Here is a 15,344-nt window from a genome sequence, read left to right on the forward strand (position 1 = left end):
CATTTGAAATAAACTATTAGTAAATAAACAATGATTTTTCAAATCCAACCTTACATGAGAAATTACATTTTCAAAGTTAAAACTACATATCTAACAAGACTGGCTCAGAGTTGATGAACATGGTGCTGGATGACAAGACCCCTACTTGCACATTTCTGATGTAACACCAACAACCTTTAGCTACATTTTAGCTACATTTACCTAAACTGGAGAGAGATAGCCTGCATTTCCCAAGCCTAACCTTTCCAAAAGGAAAAAAAACCAACAACTGACACCTTTGTTGCAAATATTGCAGAACTGGAAAAGAAGAAAGTCATCCCATGTTTCGTAACAGGAGCAGTCTCACTCACTCTCTTCCTTCAAGACAGCAGGCTGCTCTCAGTGTGAACTGTGGCACTGCTGATGTCACTGTGAGCAGGGACAAGAGGACATACGGCCTTTTGTACTGTTCCCATGATGCCGCGTGTTAAAAAAAAATCAAAAATCAAAAATTTTTATCCAGGCTGGAAGAAGCCCAAGCCATCATAAATGTTTGTTTACTGCAGTTTGGCAGACCTTTTGAGAAAAAACAACAAACTTCACTTAGATATGTAATCCGAACCCAAAATGTCAGATGGGAATCAAGTAGAAACCGTGCCATTATTTTGAGGAAACCATGAATTATTTGGGGGAAACTTTTGCTGAGATGCTTATTTGAGTGTTTCTCTGTAAGTAGATATCACTTCTATTACTGTGGCTATAACTAACGAGTTAACAACACTATTTACACTAGTACTGTTGTATCATTAGAAACAACAAGATTATGTACTTTAATTCTAATGCCAGCACAATTATTTTAACACCAAGTGTGTCAGATCTGACTCTGTACCCCCTAAATTAATTTCAGAGTAGTGGCTAAATAAAATGACATACTTCTTTGTGCTTTTGTTACAACACGCTCATGTGCAGCAAACTGTGAAGAAAATGTAGTAATTAGAGGTTAAATTAATCCCTGACAGACAGGCAGCTTAGTAAAGCTGGGCCCTCTTCAGAAAACAGAGCATAAAGCCTGCCAGTCTTTCAGAATTAGGCACAAAGAACAGGGAAGATTGGCAAGTCCCTCACTGCTGTGATCCAACCGAAGGGATGGAATGCTGAGAAGTCGGTGTAAGTCTTGGAGCAGCCAATACTACCAGGCAGATCTTGTGACAAATGTGATTTAGAGCTCCAAGGGATTGTTGCTGCAGCCGCTCCAACTGCCTGATCAGGATCAACCACTTGAAATTACAGACAGTCTTTTGCCCAGCAGAACAGGCTTCTAACCACCGTGTAATCTACCTCGAGACATTAATAAAAGCGAACAATGGCATTATATTTCACAACATAACTAGAAAGTTACCTTGCTGCTTCAGGTTTTAATGCAGGTAATGGGTTTCATTGCCCTCACAGAGTAAATGTGCTGGGTTACTCTGAAAGCAATAAACAGGTAGGTCTGGGGTAGGTGTAATTCCCAAATCTGCTTGGAGTTTTGAGATATTTAATTCTAGAGAAAAAGAAACTTACACAGAAAAGAAAACACATGCAAGAAGAAAGAGGCAGCCAGATCATGATGATGATACCCAGTAAGTATTTCTTTTGTATGTGTGTCAGCAGAGGTAAATGTTTTTCCCAATCTCTCTCGCTGTGGCACATGAAAGTAGCCAGGTTTCAAATCCATGCAAACACAGCCTGCTATCAACAGGGGGGTAACTGAAGGGCACCTGCTCTGTGCTGTGTGAGAAGCATCTTGGCTCTCGTGCTGGCAAATCCTGGTGCAGGAATTGCAGAGGCACCACGGCCTCCATTCCCACCAGATACCTTCCTTTCCAAGGTGGAAGGTGCAAGGAACAGGCTTCTCCTGGAATAATGCTGCTGCCACTCAAGAGACTGCCTGACGTGGGGTGACACACCACAGGTAACACCTGGCCCTGCAGAGGGAACCTGGGTCCTGCCTGCACCAGGCTGAGTACCCAGCTGGCCCTGACCAAATGGGAAGGCACAACAGGCACCTGCAGCGTGATCTCAAAGAAAATGAAAATAACCCCAAAACCAAATGGGAAAGAAGCAAAGTGCCTGTATTACAATTAAAGGAAAAGTCAGGCAGGGAGCCTGCAGAGATTGCAGATCTATGTGGAAGTGCTTTAACACCACCAGCATTTCTGTACTACCCAGATCATCAATTATTAACAAATTAGGACATGCCTGATGGGGTACTTATGTAACACTCCTTTATCAATAAAACTGCCAAGTGCCTTCAGGGAAAAGCACCGTGGCTCTCAACAAGTCACAATACGACACAGGACACTCCAGTGAATTCTGGTCTGCCCCTACTCAGTCTGGCTGCCCATTCCCAAAGAGGAATTCTGGGCAGCCTGGCAGCCCCTGCCAGAGGCCCAGGGTGCACCCCAGCCTCCCGTGAGCAGCAGCCCTTTAATCAGGTCAGTGCTTATCAATGGCTCATTGTAGCCATGAGGCAGCTCCGAGCCAAGGGCCAGATGAAATCCTGCATCTCCCACGCCTGGCCCCACAGACACAGCCTCCAGCCACACACTGCCTGGGCACAGCAAGTGTCCTCCAGCCAGTCCACTGGCTGCTGGGTGGGGAGGGGAGGAAGGAACCCCACAGCTCTTTCCTCTGCTCTTCCCTTTGGGCACAACAGGTTCTCCACAGGAGCAAAGAGCCAGGTGAGCCCTGCTTTGCTGCCACTTAGCTTCCCCCACCAGGCGAGGATGAGCCAGGGCAGAGGCACACAACAATTCCCTGTCTGTACTAAAGGGCCTGATCCTTGAGCCCATAATTCTTGGATCAAATCTGAGCCTCATCCACTACAAAATGGAAAAGGACTGCTAGGCTGGGCCCTGGAAGGAGAAAGCTGGGTGTACTCTCCTACCACCCTATCCAACGAACACGGTGTAATTAACCCAGGGCGCACACCAAGCGTAACAGCTCTGAGAGACCTACTGCAACTTGGCAAGCAAATGCTGCACAAAGTAAGTATTTTCTTCTTAAAGGAAAGTAATGACTTAGTAATAATTTTTCCTCTATTTAATAAAATTTAAAATATTACTAGTGAGAAGGGTTCCCAAGAGGAATAAGTACTCCTTCCAACTCAATTGCAAGTTATCCCTCTGACTGCACTGCTCTCTGGTAGTGTAACTGGCAACTTCTAAAACCATGGAGTCACATCCTCAGAGCTACATGCTCTGCTTATGCTGTCACCCTGAGATATACTTCCACTGTGAACTAACAGGCCAGACCATAGCAACTGCAATGAGAAATATCTACCAGAAGACAAGGATGTAAAGTGAAACCTCTAAATGACAAAGACTTCAATTTTCTGTGCAAAGTACTAGCAGTGATAATACAGAACAAGGAAAGGAGACAGTGATACAGGCACAGACTGTTTTGCAAAGTTTCCCTTCAGCTGCTGGCAGTCCTGAAATGGGTTACAGAAAGTTAAAATTGCGGTACTGATCACCGCCTGTTCTACAGGGCTGTTTTTAAAAATTAAACAGCATTTTTCTATTTATTTTTTCACTTAAAACAATATTTCAGTATTTTCCAAAAGCCAGTCCAATCCTGAAACAACCCTAATTAAGGCAGCACTATACACCCAACCAGTTTCATCACGTATTTTTGCAGTGACTGCCTTTTCAAGGATACCCCTCTTAGGGGTGCACAACACAAAACTTACTACAAGCACACAGTGCTATCATGCACATTTGGCGTTTTACAGCTGTGCTCTAAAGTTCCCCTTCAAAATTACTGGCAAGAAAGGAAGTTCTGTGTAATTTTAGCACTCAACATCTGAAAAAATTAGAAATGTCCCAACTGTTCTTTGATATGTAGAAAAGAACAGTTGAAAAACTTACAGTTGACTGGTGCTACCTAGGTTACCCATCAATGGCATTGAGACTGGTATATTATTAAGAGAGGTGTATGATGGGAATTGGTTTATTGTGCTGATCCATAGTAACCAACTCCTGTTCGTCCATCATTTATCTCTCTCACCAGCGACATATGGGTTTGTCTATTCACACTCTCAGCATTCTCTCTGCTCCAACAAACAGTCAGCCTTTTCTGCTGGGATAAGGAGATTTTTTAGTTACATCCATTATGTGCGTATCAACATTTATGGCAGGAAGATAATTGCCAAAGAGCTCAGGGGGATAAAAGCTCCCTCTTTATAACACAAACCCCCTTAAAAAATCAATATTGATATAAAACAGTTCAACACAAAGCCCTTGGTGTGTCTTCTCCTTCCTTCAGTTCAAAATGCTGGTTTTGGGGTTTTTTTTAAACATTGCAAGTCAAACTGGAACATTAGGTAGAAAGCCTTCATAGTGAGTTACATCACTGCTCTTCCCACAGAGGATGATATAGCAGTGTACAATATTAATTGTTCCTCAAAGAAGTTTGCAGCAAATGTGTCAGATATAAAGAGGACTCCTTGGAGAGGTGCCAGCACCATTTAAACTGATTTAGCTATCTTTATTTGGAGACCATACCAATTACTAATGAATCGTAACTTATAGTCACCTTCGCCTAAATGCTGAAAAACGCTGACACAGCCAGCACCAGGGAACAATGAGAGGCTGGGGATTCTGCCCCTCTCCCTGTTTCAGGAGCTCAACCTTCTACTACTTCAACCCCCAGTTTGGATAAATCCATTTGCCACAGCTTCTACATTATTTACTTCACTTTCCCATGGCTATGTACTCACCAAAGTTATTTTAAGGCGACTTTTATCAGAGTAGCAAGTAACACAGAACATGTATTGATTAAATTACAAGGAACCAGTGAGTTGCATTGCACTTAACCTACAGGACGACTCAGGGATTTTTCTTACTGTTATTCTTGCCCTTGTGTTTCCTTCTGCATCCCTAACTTTTGTCTCTTTCATGAAGCCCATTATTGGGTCAGTTCTTGTCCTACAGTCACACCCAGGCAGGTTAGTGACCTCTTAAGTCAGGGCAAGAGTATCACCCTGACACCTGGGATCATGAACTCTTCCAGTAAATCTTCCTGCATATTCAGAAACCATCTAGCACAATAGCTTCCTAATCCCGTTTTAAATCTCCAAATGCTACCACGCTATAACATTTACAACGGGGTCAGTAAAAAACATTGTATTTATTCAACACTCCTACCTGTGTTAAGAAGAAGTCATACAAAAAAAATTTAAAAATATAACTGTCTTCTTTAATTACTAATCCCTCTCCAAACCCTCTAACAACTACCTTAGCTTGAAAAAAAATCCAAGACACTTTACAGTTCAAAATACTTAAGTTACAAGGGACGAAAAGCAAAGCCCTGTCAATATGTGCTTTTCTGATTTTGAAGTATTACTTAAAAGGAATAAAAATAGAGTTGAAAAACCACATGTAAAAAAGAGAAAAAAACCCTCAGAAAATAAAAAGCTGGATTGAATTCGAGCTGCTCAATTGTGAACATTGAACAGCTTTTCACTCACTCGAGGGCTGTTAACTGCATGTTACCTGCCTTACAGTACAGACTATTTGTTTTTTATCCCTGAGCAACAGACTATTTCCTGGTTGAGTTTAAAAACTCTGTGACGTTCCAATATCAACCCACACATGTGTGTCACTGTCAACGTCAGTCGCAGGAAAACATTAGAAGTCACCCCTTGCTAATGCTTTCCTAACATGGAATTTCCTTGTACCTCGCCCCCCAGCCCACCTCCTCCTTCAGCTGAGAGCATCCTTCCCAAAGTGCATTTTTCCCCTCCCTTCTAAACATATGGCAGGGAGAGAGGACTGAAAATGGGCAGTGCCAGCACTAGATCGCTGCTTTTTTAGGTGCTCGCGTGCAACTTACTCCGACTGCTCTCGCTGCCGAGCGCGGCCGCGGGGAAAAGCCCCCCCACCCCGTGCGTGGGGGGCTCCCCCTCCCGGGGCGAGGCTCCCCCGGGCACCACCGGTGCCTCCCGCTGCTCTCCGGGCACTCCGCCCCAGCGGGAGCGCACGTCCCGGGCAGCCCGCTCTGGGGCTCGGGGCACCGCCGGGTTCAAGGCCGCTCCGGCTCCCTGTCTCCCGGAGGCACCATATGGCCCATCTCGCACACCAGCAGCTTTATTCCCCCATCAGCTCGGCCCAGAGGGGGAGCTCCTGGAGCAGCAGCCATCCCCTGCCCCGCAGCCCCCCGGGGCACGGGCATTAGGCATTACCCGGGGATTACGGGGCTAAGTAGGGGAAGACTCGCGTTATATAACCGGGGGAGCGTTCCGCCCTCGCGGCGCTCCCACAGCCCGCCCTCCGCCCCAGCCGGGGCGGCCGCACGGCGGCGGGGGGGGCCCGGCGCCTCCGCCCCCGGCCCGCGGAAGGGGCCAGACGCTGTTAATCCCCCCGCTGGCGGGGCGGGCCGGCACCGCGGGGTGCCCCCGCTGCCCGAGGAGGAGGAGGAGGAGGAGGAGGCGGAGGAAGGCTCCTCCAGCAGGCTCCTCGCAAGCGGCCGGTGCTCGCAGCGTTCGGCGGCTTCCGACGGGACGAGGCGAGACGAGGCGGCCGCGCGTCCCCCGCTCGCCGCACCGGGACCTGCCCGCCCGACCGCGCCAGGCCGCGGCTCCGCGGCGCCTCCCGCCCCGCGCCCCGGCCCCGGGCTCCGCCGCCCCCCCGCCGGCAGCACCGTGGAAAACAAAAGCGGCCTTTTAATTTATTGTTCCGGGGGGGAGGCCGGAGGGGGGGCGGTGTGAAAGGAAATCAAAGCCCGTTTTCTTCCCAGAAACGGCCGTTCTCCCCGGGATCCCTCCGAGTCACCCTGGTGACAACCCCCCTCCAGCCAAAGACGAACAAAAGCCGCGGTGCCCCCGGCACCGGCGCTCCTCCGGGCCGAGCAACAGGCCGGGAGAGGCGGCGGAGGAGGGACCGGGAGGAGGGACCGGCTATTGACGGGGGAGAGGGGCAGCCCCTGCCTTGGGGGGGGACGTGGGACCGAGCCAGCGAGCGCCGTGTTTACCCTGCCATTGCTCCGAGCCCCGATCTTAACCACAGCATCAGACACCAAAACAGTTTAAAGCGTGAGTCAGCACGCGTTTTGTTCACGCGTTCCGTTCCGAGCACACGGACGGACGGACGGACGGGCGGTCCGGCAGCGAGCGGCGGAGGCGCCGCGCCGGCAGCAGCGCCCGCACTCGGGGCCGTTCCCGCACACGCGCTCCCGCAGCGCCGCGCTCCACGCTCCCGTCTGCAACAGCCCAGGGCTCCTTCGGGGCTCGGACGAGCCTTTTGTTCACAGTCCTGCCTTATCGAACGTGCGCTTCAGGTTCCCAAAATAACCGGGCGCGCGGCTGCCAACGCAAATACCAGGAATTATTAAAAAAATTATACTAGAGGGACCACCGCTAGCCCCTCCACGCGTGACACCCTCCCGGCGGAGTCCCCGGGCGATGACGGGTTTATCCTCCCCTGCCTGTCTGATCCAAGTTTAGCTGGAAATCCCCGGACGATGGCTGAGCCGGCCCGGCCGCACTGACACGAGAGCCCGCGGGCTGGCGGTGCCGGGCGCACCGGCGGGTCCCCGCTCCCGCTCGCCCCCGACAGCATCCACCGCCTCTTCCCGCAGCATCCAGCGCCTCTGCCCGCAGCCCAGCGCGTCAGCACCCGAGCAATGACACGGAAACCCACGGAGCGTCCCCCGCTGCCGGGCACTGCCTGCCCCGCCGCCGTGCCCGGGACCGCACCGCACCGCAAACCACCTTCTTCACCACCATTTTAAAGCCCACGGACCCCCTCCCTCCTGCCCTCCTCTCCGCGGTCCGACTTCAGCTCTGAGCAGAACGGAGGGCGAAATTCCCCCCTCAAGTTTCTGTCCCCTTCCCTCGGGCGGCCCCGGCACACGGGACCCGCGGGCAGAGCGAGCCCAAGGTGGGCACTTTCTTGAACCGCCCCTGCAAACTTTCCAGCCTGGCTGCGACCGTGCCGAGCCCGCTGAGCAACTGTTCCGAGGGTGTTTAAGTCCTTTAAAACCAGCTCCTACTTTCCCAGACCATATCGATTTCAAATGCTACTTACTGGAATATGTGGCTCCATCCGTGGTGCTTCTACCCGCTGGGAAACCAGCAGCATCTTGGACTGGGAATCAGCCGGCTTTTAGATCCACTTTGGCTGTATTGAGCAAACCCAGCGCCGCAGAGGACTCGCAGCCTGTTTTCTCCTTTTAGGTTCCAGACAAGTTCATCCTGGCGTTGCAGTTTGCTAATGATTCACTGTCTGTCTCGATCTGCTCACTACATTTCCATCAACCCACAGCTTCCTCACTTAGAAGGTGGAGTTTGTGGGGTTTAAGTTACTGATAGGCATATCTAAGTGCTGTGTCACTCAAAGAGGAGGAGACACACACACACTCACACACACAGCCCGCACACTCACACACACGAACGGCGCCAGGCTTAAAGGGGAAGTAACACTTTCTACTCCACAGAAATTGGACACCTCGCAGATCCAAGGATTTAATTTTTTTTTTTCTCCGTGCATGAAGGCGAAAATTAACCAGGCTATGGTCAAAATTCTAACACACAAAAAGCTGCTTAGAATGTTTAGCACCTTCCTTGTAGAGCTTCAAATTTATTTAGTACAAAGTCAGGTAGGTCAGAAAGCTACTGGCAATTAATAGATTTTTTTTCCCTTCCAAATCAAACTGCTCAAATCACTGAAAAGAGAGTCCAAAGCATGAAGTGTAAAGGTTTGAGTTATTCTTACAGAGTGTAGTTTCCTGTCCCTTTATGACATAGGATGTTCAGCACTCTTAACACGAAAGGGTTAAACTCATTTCGCCCAGGTGAACCCAGGTTAGCAAGAAGGAAGCAGCAGAGTTCTTTCATTTTCATCTTTTGTGCTATGTACATGTCTTTTTGAAGAGAGACAATTCCAAATAGAGAGCTCTCATAAAGCCACGCACTTCTCATATGACTATAAATGTGCTTGCTACAAGCTGCAACCTCTGAATACTAATTTTGATAGACCATCAACTGAAAGCTGAGAACCTATTCAGACCTCCTCTTGGACTGTGCAGAAAGAACTGGGAAGAGCAAGCTGCAGGCAGCTAGGAGAGCACACTGGGTTCACAAATAATTGCTGGTATAATTTCATTTTATTACCTTGCTAAATCACTACAATTGTCACTCCTATCCTGATAAACTGGAGATGCTAGAAACCCTGTCCCAGTACATTGACTCAATGGATGAGGTGTGGAAGACTTACTAGCATTTGTAATAAAATGTCTCGTTTCTAAGATCATTCCTGAAATAGTGATATGAGTAAATTATGCTCTGTAAAATTAGGAAGAAAGTTATTTGAATACAACCCTTTTACTGTAACTAAGTACGTAAAAGTGGAACCAGAATCTGACCTAGCTTTCCTGAAAGTTTTCCAGACAGCAATCACCTTCAACATGCAGTAAACTTACAGATCTCCAAACCCATCTTTGTACCCTGAGCTAATAAATATTGGCAATAACAGTTCATCAACAGAGAAGCATTGCTTTTTAGCTTTGCTGAAGCCTCTGGCTTGCCTGTGACAGCTGCAACAATGGGCCCGCTTCCCTGAGCAGTATTTGTGGTATTTCAGTTTGCATTGTTTGGAAACTTATTGGTTTGCTTTTCTAGTGCTCTTGCCTTTTATATTATTTTAAATTACTTTGATCTATTTTGTCAATTGAAAAAAAAAAAGAAACACAATAATAATAAGCTTTTGTGTGTGTAAACACCCTGAATTCTACAGCCTCTGAGGGCCAGATCTCAAAAGATTTCAGTGACTAAGGGGAGGTATATCAACATCTGATGTTTGGGTTTGCTGGGCTGCCCAGACCAAATCTACTACCCTGTCTGAGGTGCTGAGGCCCAATCACAGCATTAGGGCATCAGCATGGGATCTAAAAGAGCCAACATGCTGAGCAGGAGTCACTAAAATAAGCAGGCTCAGTGAAGATTCATCACGCTTGAATTAAGCACCACTGGAAGGAGGTGCCACTGTCTGCCCAGTGTGCAATGTCAGAAACCCTCCCCTGAAGATACATGTGTGTGCAAGGGCTCCCAGCTTTCTCCCTGGAGATTTTTGAACTAAAACACATACGTATGTAACATGTGGGGCACAGGGATTCACACACACTGTAGCTGGACCTACTGACAACACCATGATCAGATGATGAACAGTAGGTCCATGTCAGTTTTTCTATACCAGTTATCGTCAAGAAGTTTTGTAATTTATGACTCTTGACAAAGATCCGTAGTTCCTGACAGATGACCATACTTCCCAAGAACTGTGATTTGCTTTGTTCACTTCATAAAATGAGACCAAAGGCCTGCCCCAAAAGGAAGATGATGTGGGTGGAGTGTACAGGAGTCCTGTCTGCGCCTGCTCTGCAGTAGGAATGATGCTGCTGCCTTTAGTTGCCCAGAGCATCTGCTTGCCAGGTAATGGTTTGTGTTCTCCTCTGGAAGGTGGGGTGTGCTCTCAGAGGGAAACCAAATCAAGCCCCTTTTAGCGGTTAGTCCATAACAGAATTGTGGCAACACTTTCCTTCTGAACCTGCTGGCTCTGGATGTCACTGCAGCAGCTCAGTGCCAAGTGTGCCCGTGCTGCCAGACCTGGTGCACGGGGCTGATCAGCCTGGATGGTATGTGCTGGGATGCTCAACAGTGGCAGGACAGCTTTGGGTGTGCTCAAAACCCCAATTTCAGGCAGTGCAAGCATTTAACAAACCCCTTGCAGAGATCACTCATTTTCAGTGATAGGTAATGGCTAAGCAGGGGATTTCAGGGCTGCGATTTTGGTCTTTGGTGATTAAATTATGAGCCCCTTCTTTAGGCATATTTACTCTAGTTGACCTAGGGGGAATCCTTGGCTGCTCTGGAATCAATAACAAAACTTTCACTAGCTTCTTCAGGGCAGTATTTCTTCTTCTCAGGTTAGGCTTACCCTAAGCATGTTGCAGGCTACCTTATTGTGCTATGCTTCTGTCCTATTTTGAAAAAGTGACTTGTAGGATTCTGCAGAACAGATGTGATTCTAATGGCATCAAGGCTGATATGGCCATGAGGCTTGACAAAACATATTCTAGTATCTCAAATGCTTCTCTCAATGCTGGGCATCAAACCTGGGCCTAACAGGCTGATTAATCACATTATTTATCAATTTTACAATAGTTTGCCCCATTTCATTTAGCATGTTTAATATGCATAGAAAATATAGTTTGCTTTGTTCCTTTATAAAACTAGGAGATGTCTTATATATATAAAACATGGACATGTCTTATCCAAAAGCCAGAGTCTGAGAGGTGAGAAATTATATCTGAAAAACAACAAAAGGATGAGGAGAATGCCTTGAACCAAAACAAAACCCAAAACACATAACAACCCAAAAATATCCCAAACTAGACCAATGTTTTTCCTTTACTCACTGTTCTGAAAAAGCAGTATCTTTCTACCTAAGGAGAACAGTTAGCTGGAAAGCTGCAATGTGCAAAATAACTGCCCCAAGTTGTGTTCACCAAACAAAAGGATTGTGCACTCAGACACAGCCTTGATGGGTTGTGTCAGCAACAGGTACTGCCAATGTAAGATGGCCAAGGGCTAGAGAAAAGGTTTGCATCTTCCAGGCTGGTGTGAACTCAAGATGCTAAAACTGAGTGTCTGGGTAACCATGATGCTGGGATTCTGTTCTCTCAGGAGAGCTGTGCCTGACTTCCAGCTGGCCTCTGGTGTTCCTGACACCAGAAAGGATAACAGAAGTCTGAGCAGAAAGGGCTGCCCCACAGCATGTCTTGTACACTGAAGGGAAGCAGCAAGTGAGCAGCACAAGGATTCACCACAGATTCACTGAAGGATTCACAAATTTGTCAGTGCCTCAGAACCAGATGGATGGCAAGCATGTGGTGCTTTCTACTTGCACGTTTGCAGCCTGAAATCAGGTGAAATCAATGGCTTGGGCTAGATGAACCTTCAGCTGGACTAGTCAGTACTGCATTTCTTACGCTGGATCAGATCAGCAACCCAGCTAATCTGGTATCTTGTCTCTGACCACAGGCAATAGCTGATGTTACAGAAGATAGAAAAGAAACTTTTACTGAGCAGTTGCAGGACAAGTTGCAGGTAGTGGTGCAAGCCTCTTAGCAAGTTTCTTTTTAAGCAAAGCCAGTCTGTAATTGGCTGATGCTCAGAACCAAGAAGGCTCATGTCCTTCAGGTACTTCCCCACAGTACATTGTAACAAACTAGGGATGAAATTACTAATGCATGCAAAATTTCAATTCATTTCTGAAAGTCACAATACTATCAGCATCAGTAACATTGTGTTGAGTAAAAGAGCATCTCAGGTAATTTCTGAATGTGTTTAATTGCACGTCCTTTTTCATAGAATCAAACCATTCTTTGCTGCTATGGTTTGGGTTGGGAGACACCATAAAACCCATTTACCTCCAGTCCCCTGCCATGGGCAGGAACACCTTCCACCAGACCAGTGGCTCAGGATCCCATCCAACCCCACTGTGAACACTTCCAGGGATGGGGCATCCCCAGCTCCTCTGGGCAACCTGTGCCAGGGCCTCAGCACTCACAGTAAAGAAATCCTTCCTAATATTTAATCTACATCTACCATCTTTCAGTTTCTCTTTTTTCAGTCCTATCAATACTTGATTTTTTCCTACTAGAAGTATATGAAAAATACCTTAAAATATAAAATGCATCAATAAACAATTTAAATTTACTCAGTAGTGCTTGATACATTGAGTAATTCTGTAAGTCATATAGAAAAATATTTGTATAATTGGTAATGTAGCAATTCAATTCTTTTAAAGAAACATTAGTTTTAAACAAATAAGCTTAAAAAAAAAAAAAGGCTTTTGACTGTATGCAGTTAACGAAAGGTTTTCAGCATGGCCTCACTGGACATGAAACAAGAACACATATGATCAACTTTTTGTAAGTCCTGCAACTTCCATAAGTCATTATTTACTCTCCATGTGTTCTCATGGAGAGTCTATAGGTAAAATCATCAAAGGATGGATGGCCATACTAACACTTCAGTGGGTACATGAACTACCTTAGAAAATTCTATAAATATAAGTGAATTACAATTTTGTCTTTTATATGGAAAAACAGACACCAATCTAATCTCGGCTTAGGAGTTAAGAGATGACAACTCTGTGAGTAACTTCTTCATACTTTCAGAAAAGTACATTATCTGTTTTCTACTGAAGTATCACTTAAAATCAAGTTGTTAATGTCTGCTTAGTGGCCAAATGCTTGTTTCCAATTGATATCTTTGGAACTTAATTTTTAAACTCAGAAATCAATTATTTGCATAGCTCAGAGACCCACTTAGGCACATGCTAACATTATGTATGAGTGTCTCATGGAAGGGATTACCCAAATGCTGAGGGAAGCACGCAGATGATCAGGGTGGTGAAATGCTGACAGGTTGCTCAGAGGGTTGGGGGATGTCCCATCTCTGGAGACTTTCAAGGTCAGGTCGGACAGGGCTCTGAGCAACCTGATACAGTTGGAAGATGTCCCTGCTCCGTGCAGGGGATCTGGACCAGATGACCTTTAAAGGGCCCTTCCAAGCCAAACCATTCTGTGATTCATGAGCTGCTTTTGTAGAAGACTTACAGACATTTCAATTCTGACCATCTTGCAGCTAATAAGTTTTTTCATTAAAAGCACAGAAGCTGATAGAAATTAACATAATATCATATTCAATAGCTCTATTGTCAGCAACAATGCATTGAAATGTTTGATAATGAATGACATTTCTCCAATTTTGATTTGTGCATAAAACATTTTCCCTCTTGAACTGTGATGTGTGCCCTCAGTGTGGCTGCTGCTGGCTCTGCCCAGCAAGCACAAACGCTGTGCTGGGCTGCAGGTGTGTTGGATGGCAGGTCTGAGGCTGCTGCACATTCCACCTGCAGCCTCAGTCACATCTAAGAATAAAAGCTGTCATTTGCTGAAGTGAGAGGTACCTGCAAACACTCAGGCATTGTTTAAAGAAGCCCTGTCTCTCCCCAGGAGATGCCTTTTCTCCAAGCATTATGTTCAGCAGCGTTGTCACATTTATCAATTGCTCCAGCAGCCAAATAGGCACAGAGCCAGGTCCCAGCACATGGGGGGATATTGGATCAGGAGCAAACAGTGACAGGTATCACTTGCCAAATTTCCAGGTTAGCAATAGGTCTAGGCAATAGGACACACTTATTTGATTCCTGTACCCATCTGCAAGTAAGACACCACTCAAAAATGTAATAACACAAACAAGGCTTAGCAATAATTCTAGCCTTGCTGTTTTTCACTGCTGGATCACACAGTTCACATACAAGTGCAGTGATCAGGGACACACAGATCTGCCTCAGTCCTCTAGAAGTCATCAGAAAGGCAGAATCTGACCCACAGCTGATACAAGATATTCTAAAATGCTTTAAGTATCTAAGCATAAGAGAATGCTTCTACATTCACATAATTTTGCTGTCCTCAGGAAACACACCTTTTTTTCCTTAATTTTCCTTTCATTTCTAAAGCTGTCCTCTCTTTGCTAAAGCTATTTTTTAAAACATTCTCTATTTCATGACTGTCAAAGTATTCTTTTCATGCCAGATACATGGCAAAGTTACATATTCTTCAACTCAAAACAATTTACATGAATATTCATAAACTACCTGATGGCAGAATTGGCCCTGAGATTTAAACCCATAAAGCTCACAGAAACAAATGTTACCCTCTTTCCTTTGTCAGAGATCCTTTGGATCATGCTTAGAAATCATTCTTTTATGCAGTTGCCAAGAAAATGCAAAACCAACGCATGAAACATTGTATGTTCTGTTTATTAAAGAAGAGTGTCTGTGATGATACAGATATTCAGCCAGACTAGGATGCTGCCAATGTCAGTTTGTGATTTACTAGAAATTATTGATTTCAATTCTTGGTTTCCCAGGGCTACTGAGCATATCCTGTCATATAAATATGCATCCGTTTGCTAGAGGCTGCAGCCTTCTGTAGAAATGTGTGGTGTCTCAACTAGTGTCAGATTTCTTGAACCAAAAAAATAAAGCTTTACTTCCCTTCAGAAAAGGAATGAATAAAAGCTATTAAGATACATTTTTGTGTCCAATACAAAACTATGGCATCCATCCAGAACTGAACATTTTGTTATCCAAATAAATACAGCAGCACGGTCCAGAGAAATTGTGCTACCATCCTCCCTGTCCCCCAAAGGAAAGTACAAGACCAGTAACCTCAGAATTCTCATATAAATCAAGAAAGAGCCTGAACTGAACTACTTTTAGGTATGTATAACTTACAAGTCAGTTACACAACAT

General features: G+C 46.0%; 1 protein-coding gene across 7 annotated transcripts in view; it reads right to left on the reverse strand.

The window, feature by feature from the left end:
* Positions 1-15,344, reverse strand: part of MAMLD1 (mastermind like domain containing 1) — a 247,384-nt gene that overhangs the window by 71,890 nt on the left and 160,150 nt on the right. Inside the window, exon 1 of one of the 7 annotated variants that reach the window (XM_064426928.1) lies at positions 8,049-8,391. The exons of the other annotated variants lie outside the window; for them this stretch is intronic. Within the exon in view, the coding sequence (XP_064282998.1) occupies positions 8,049-8,102 (54 nt within the window). The 5' untranslated portion in view covers positions 8,103-8,391. Of the gene's footprint in view, positions 1-8,048; positions 8,392-15,344 lie in introns of those variants that run through there. 7 annotated transcript variants of the gene reach the window in all.

The sequence above is a fragment of the Passer domesticus genome, chromosome 7 (assembly GCF_036417665.1).
Source record: "Passer domesticus isolate bPasDom1 chromosome 7, bPasDom1.hap1, whole genome shotgun sequence".
Classification (NCBI taxonomy): Eukaryota; Metazoa; Chordata; class Aves; order Passeriformes; family Passeridae; genus Passer; species Passer domesticus.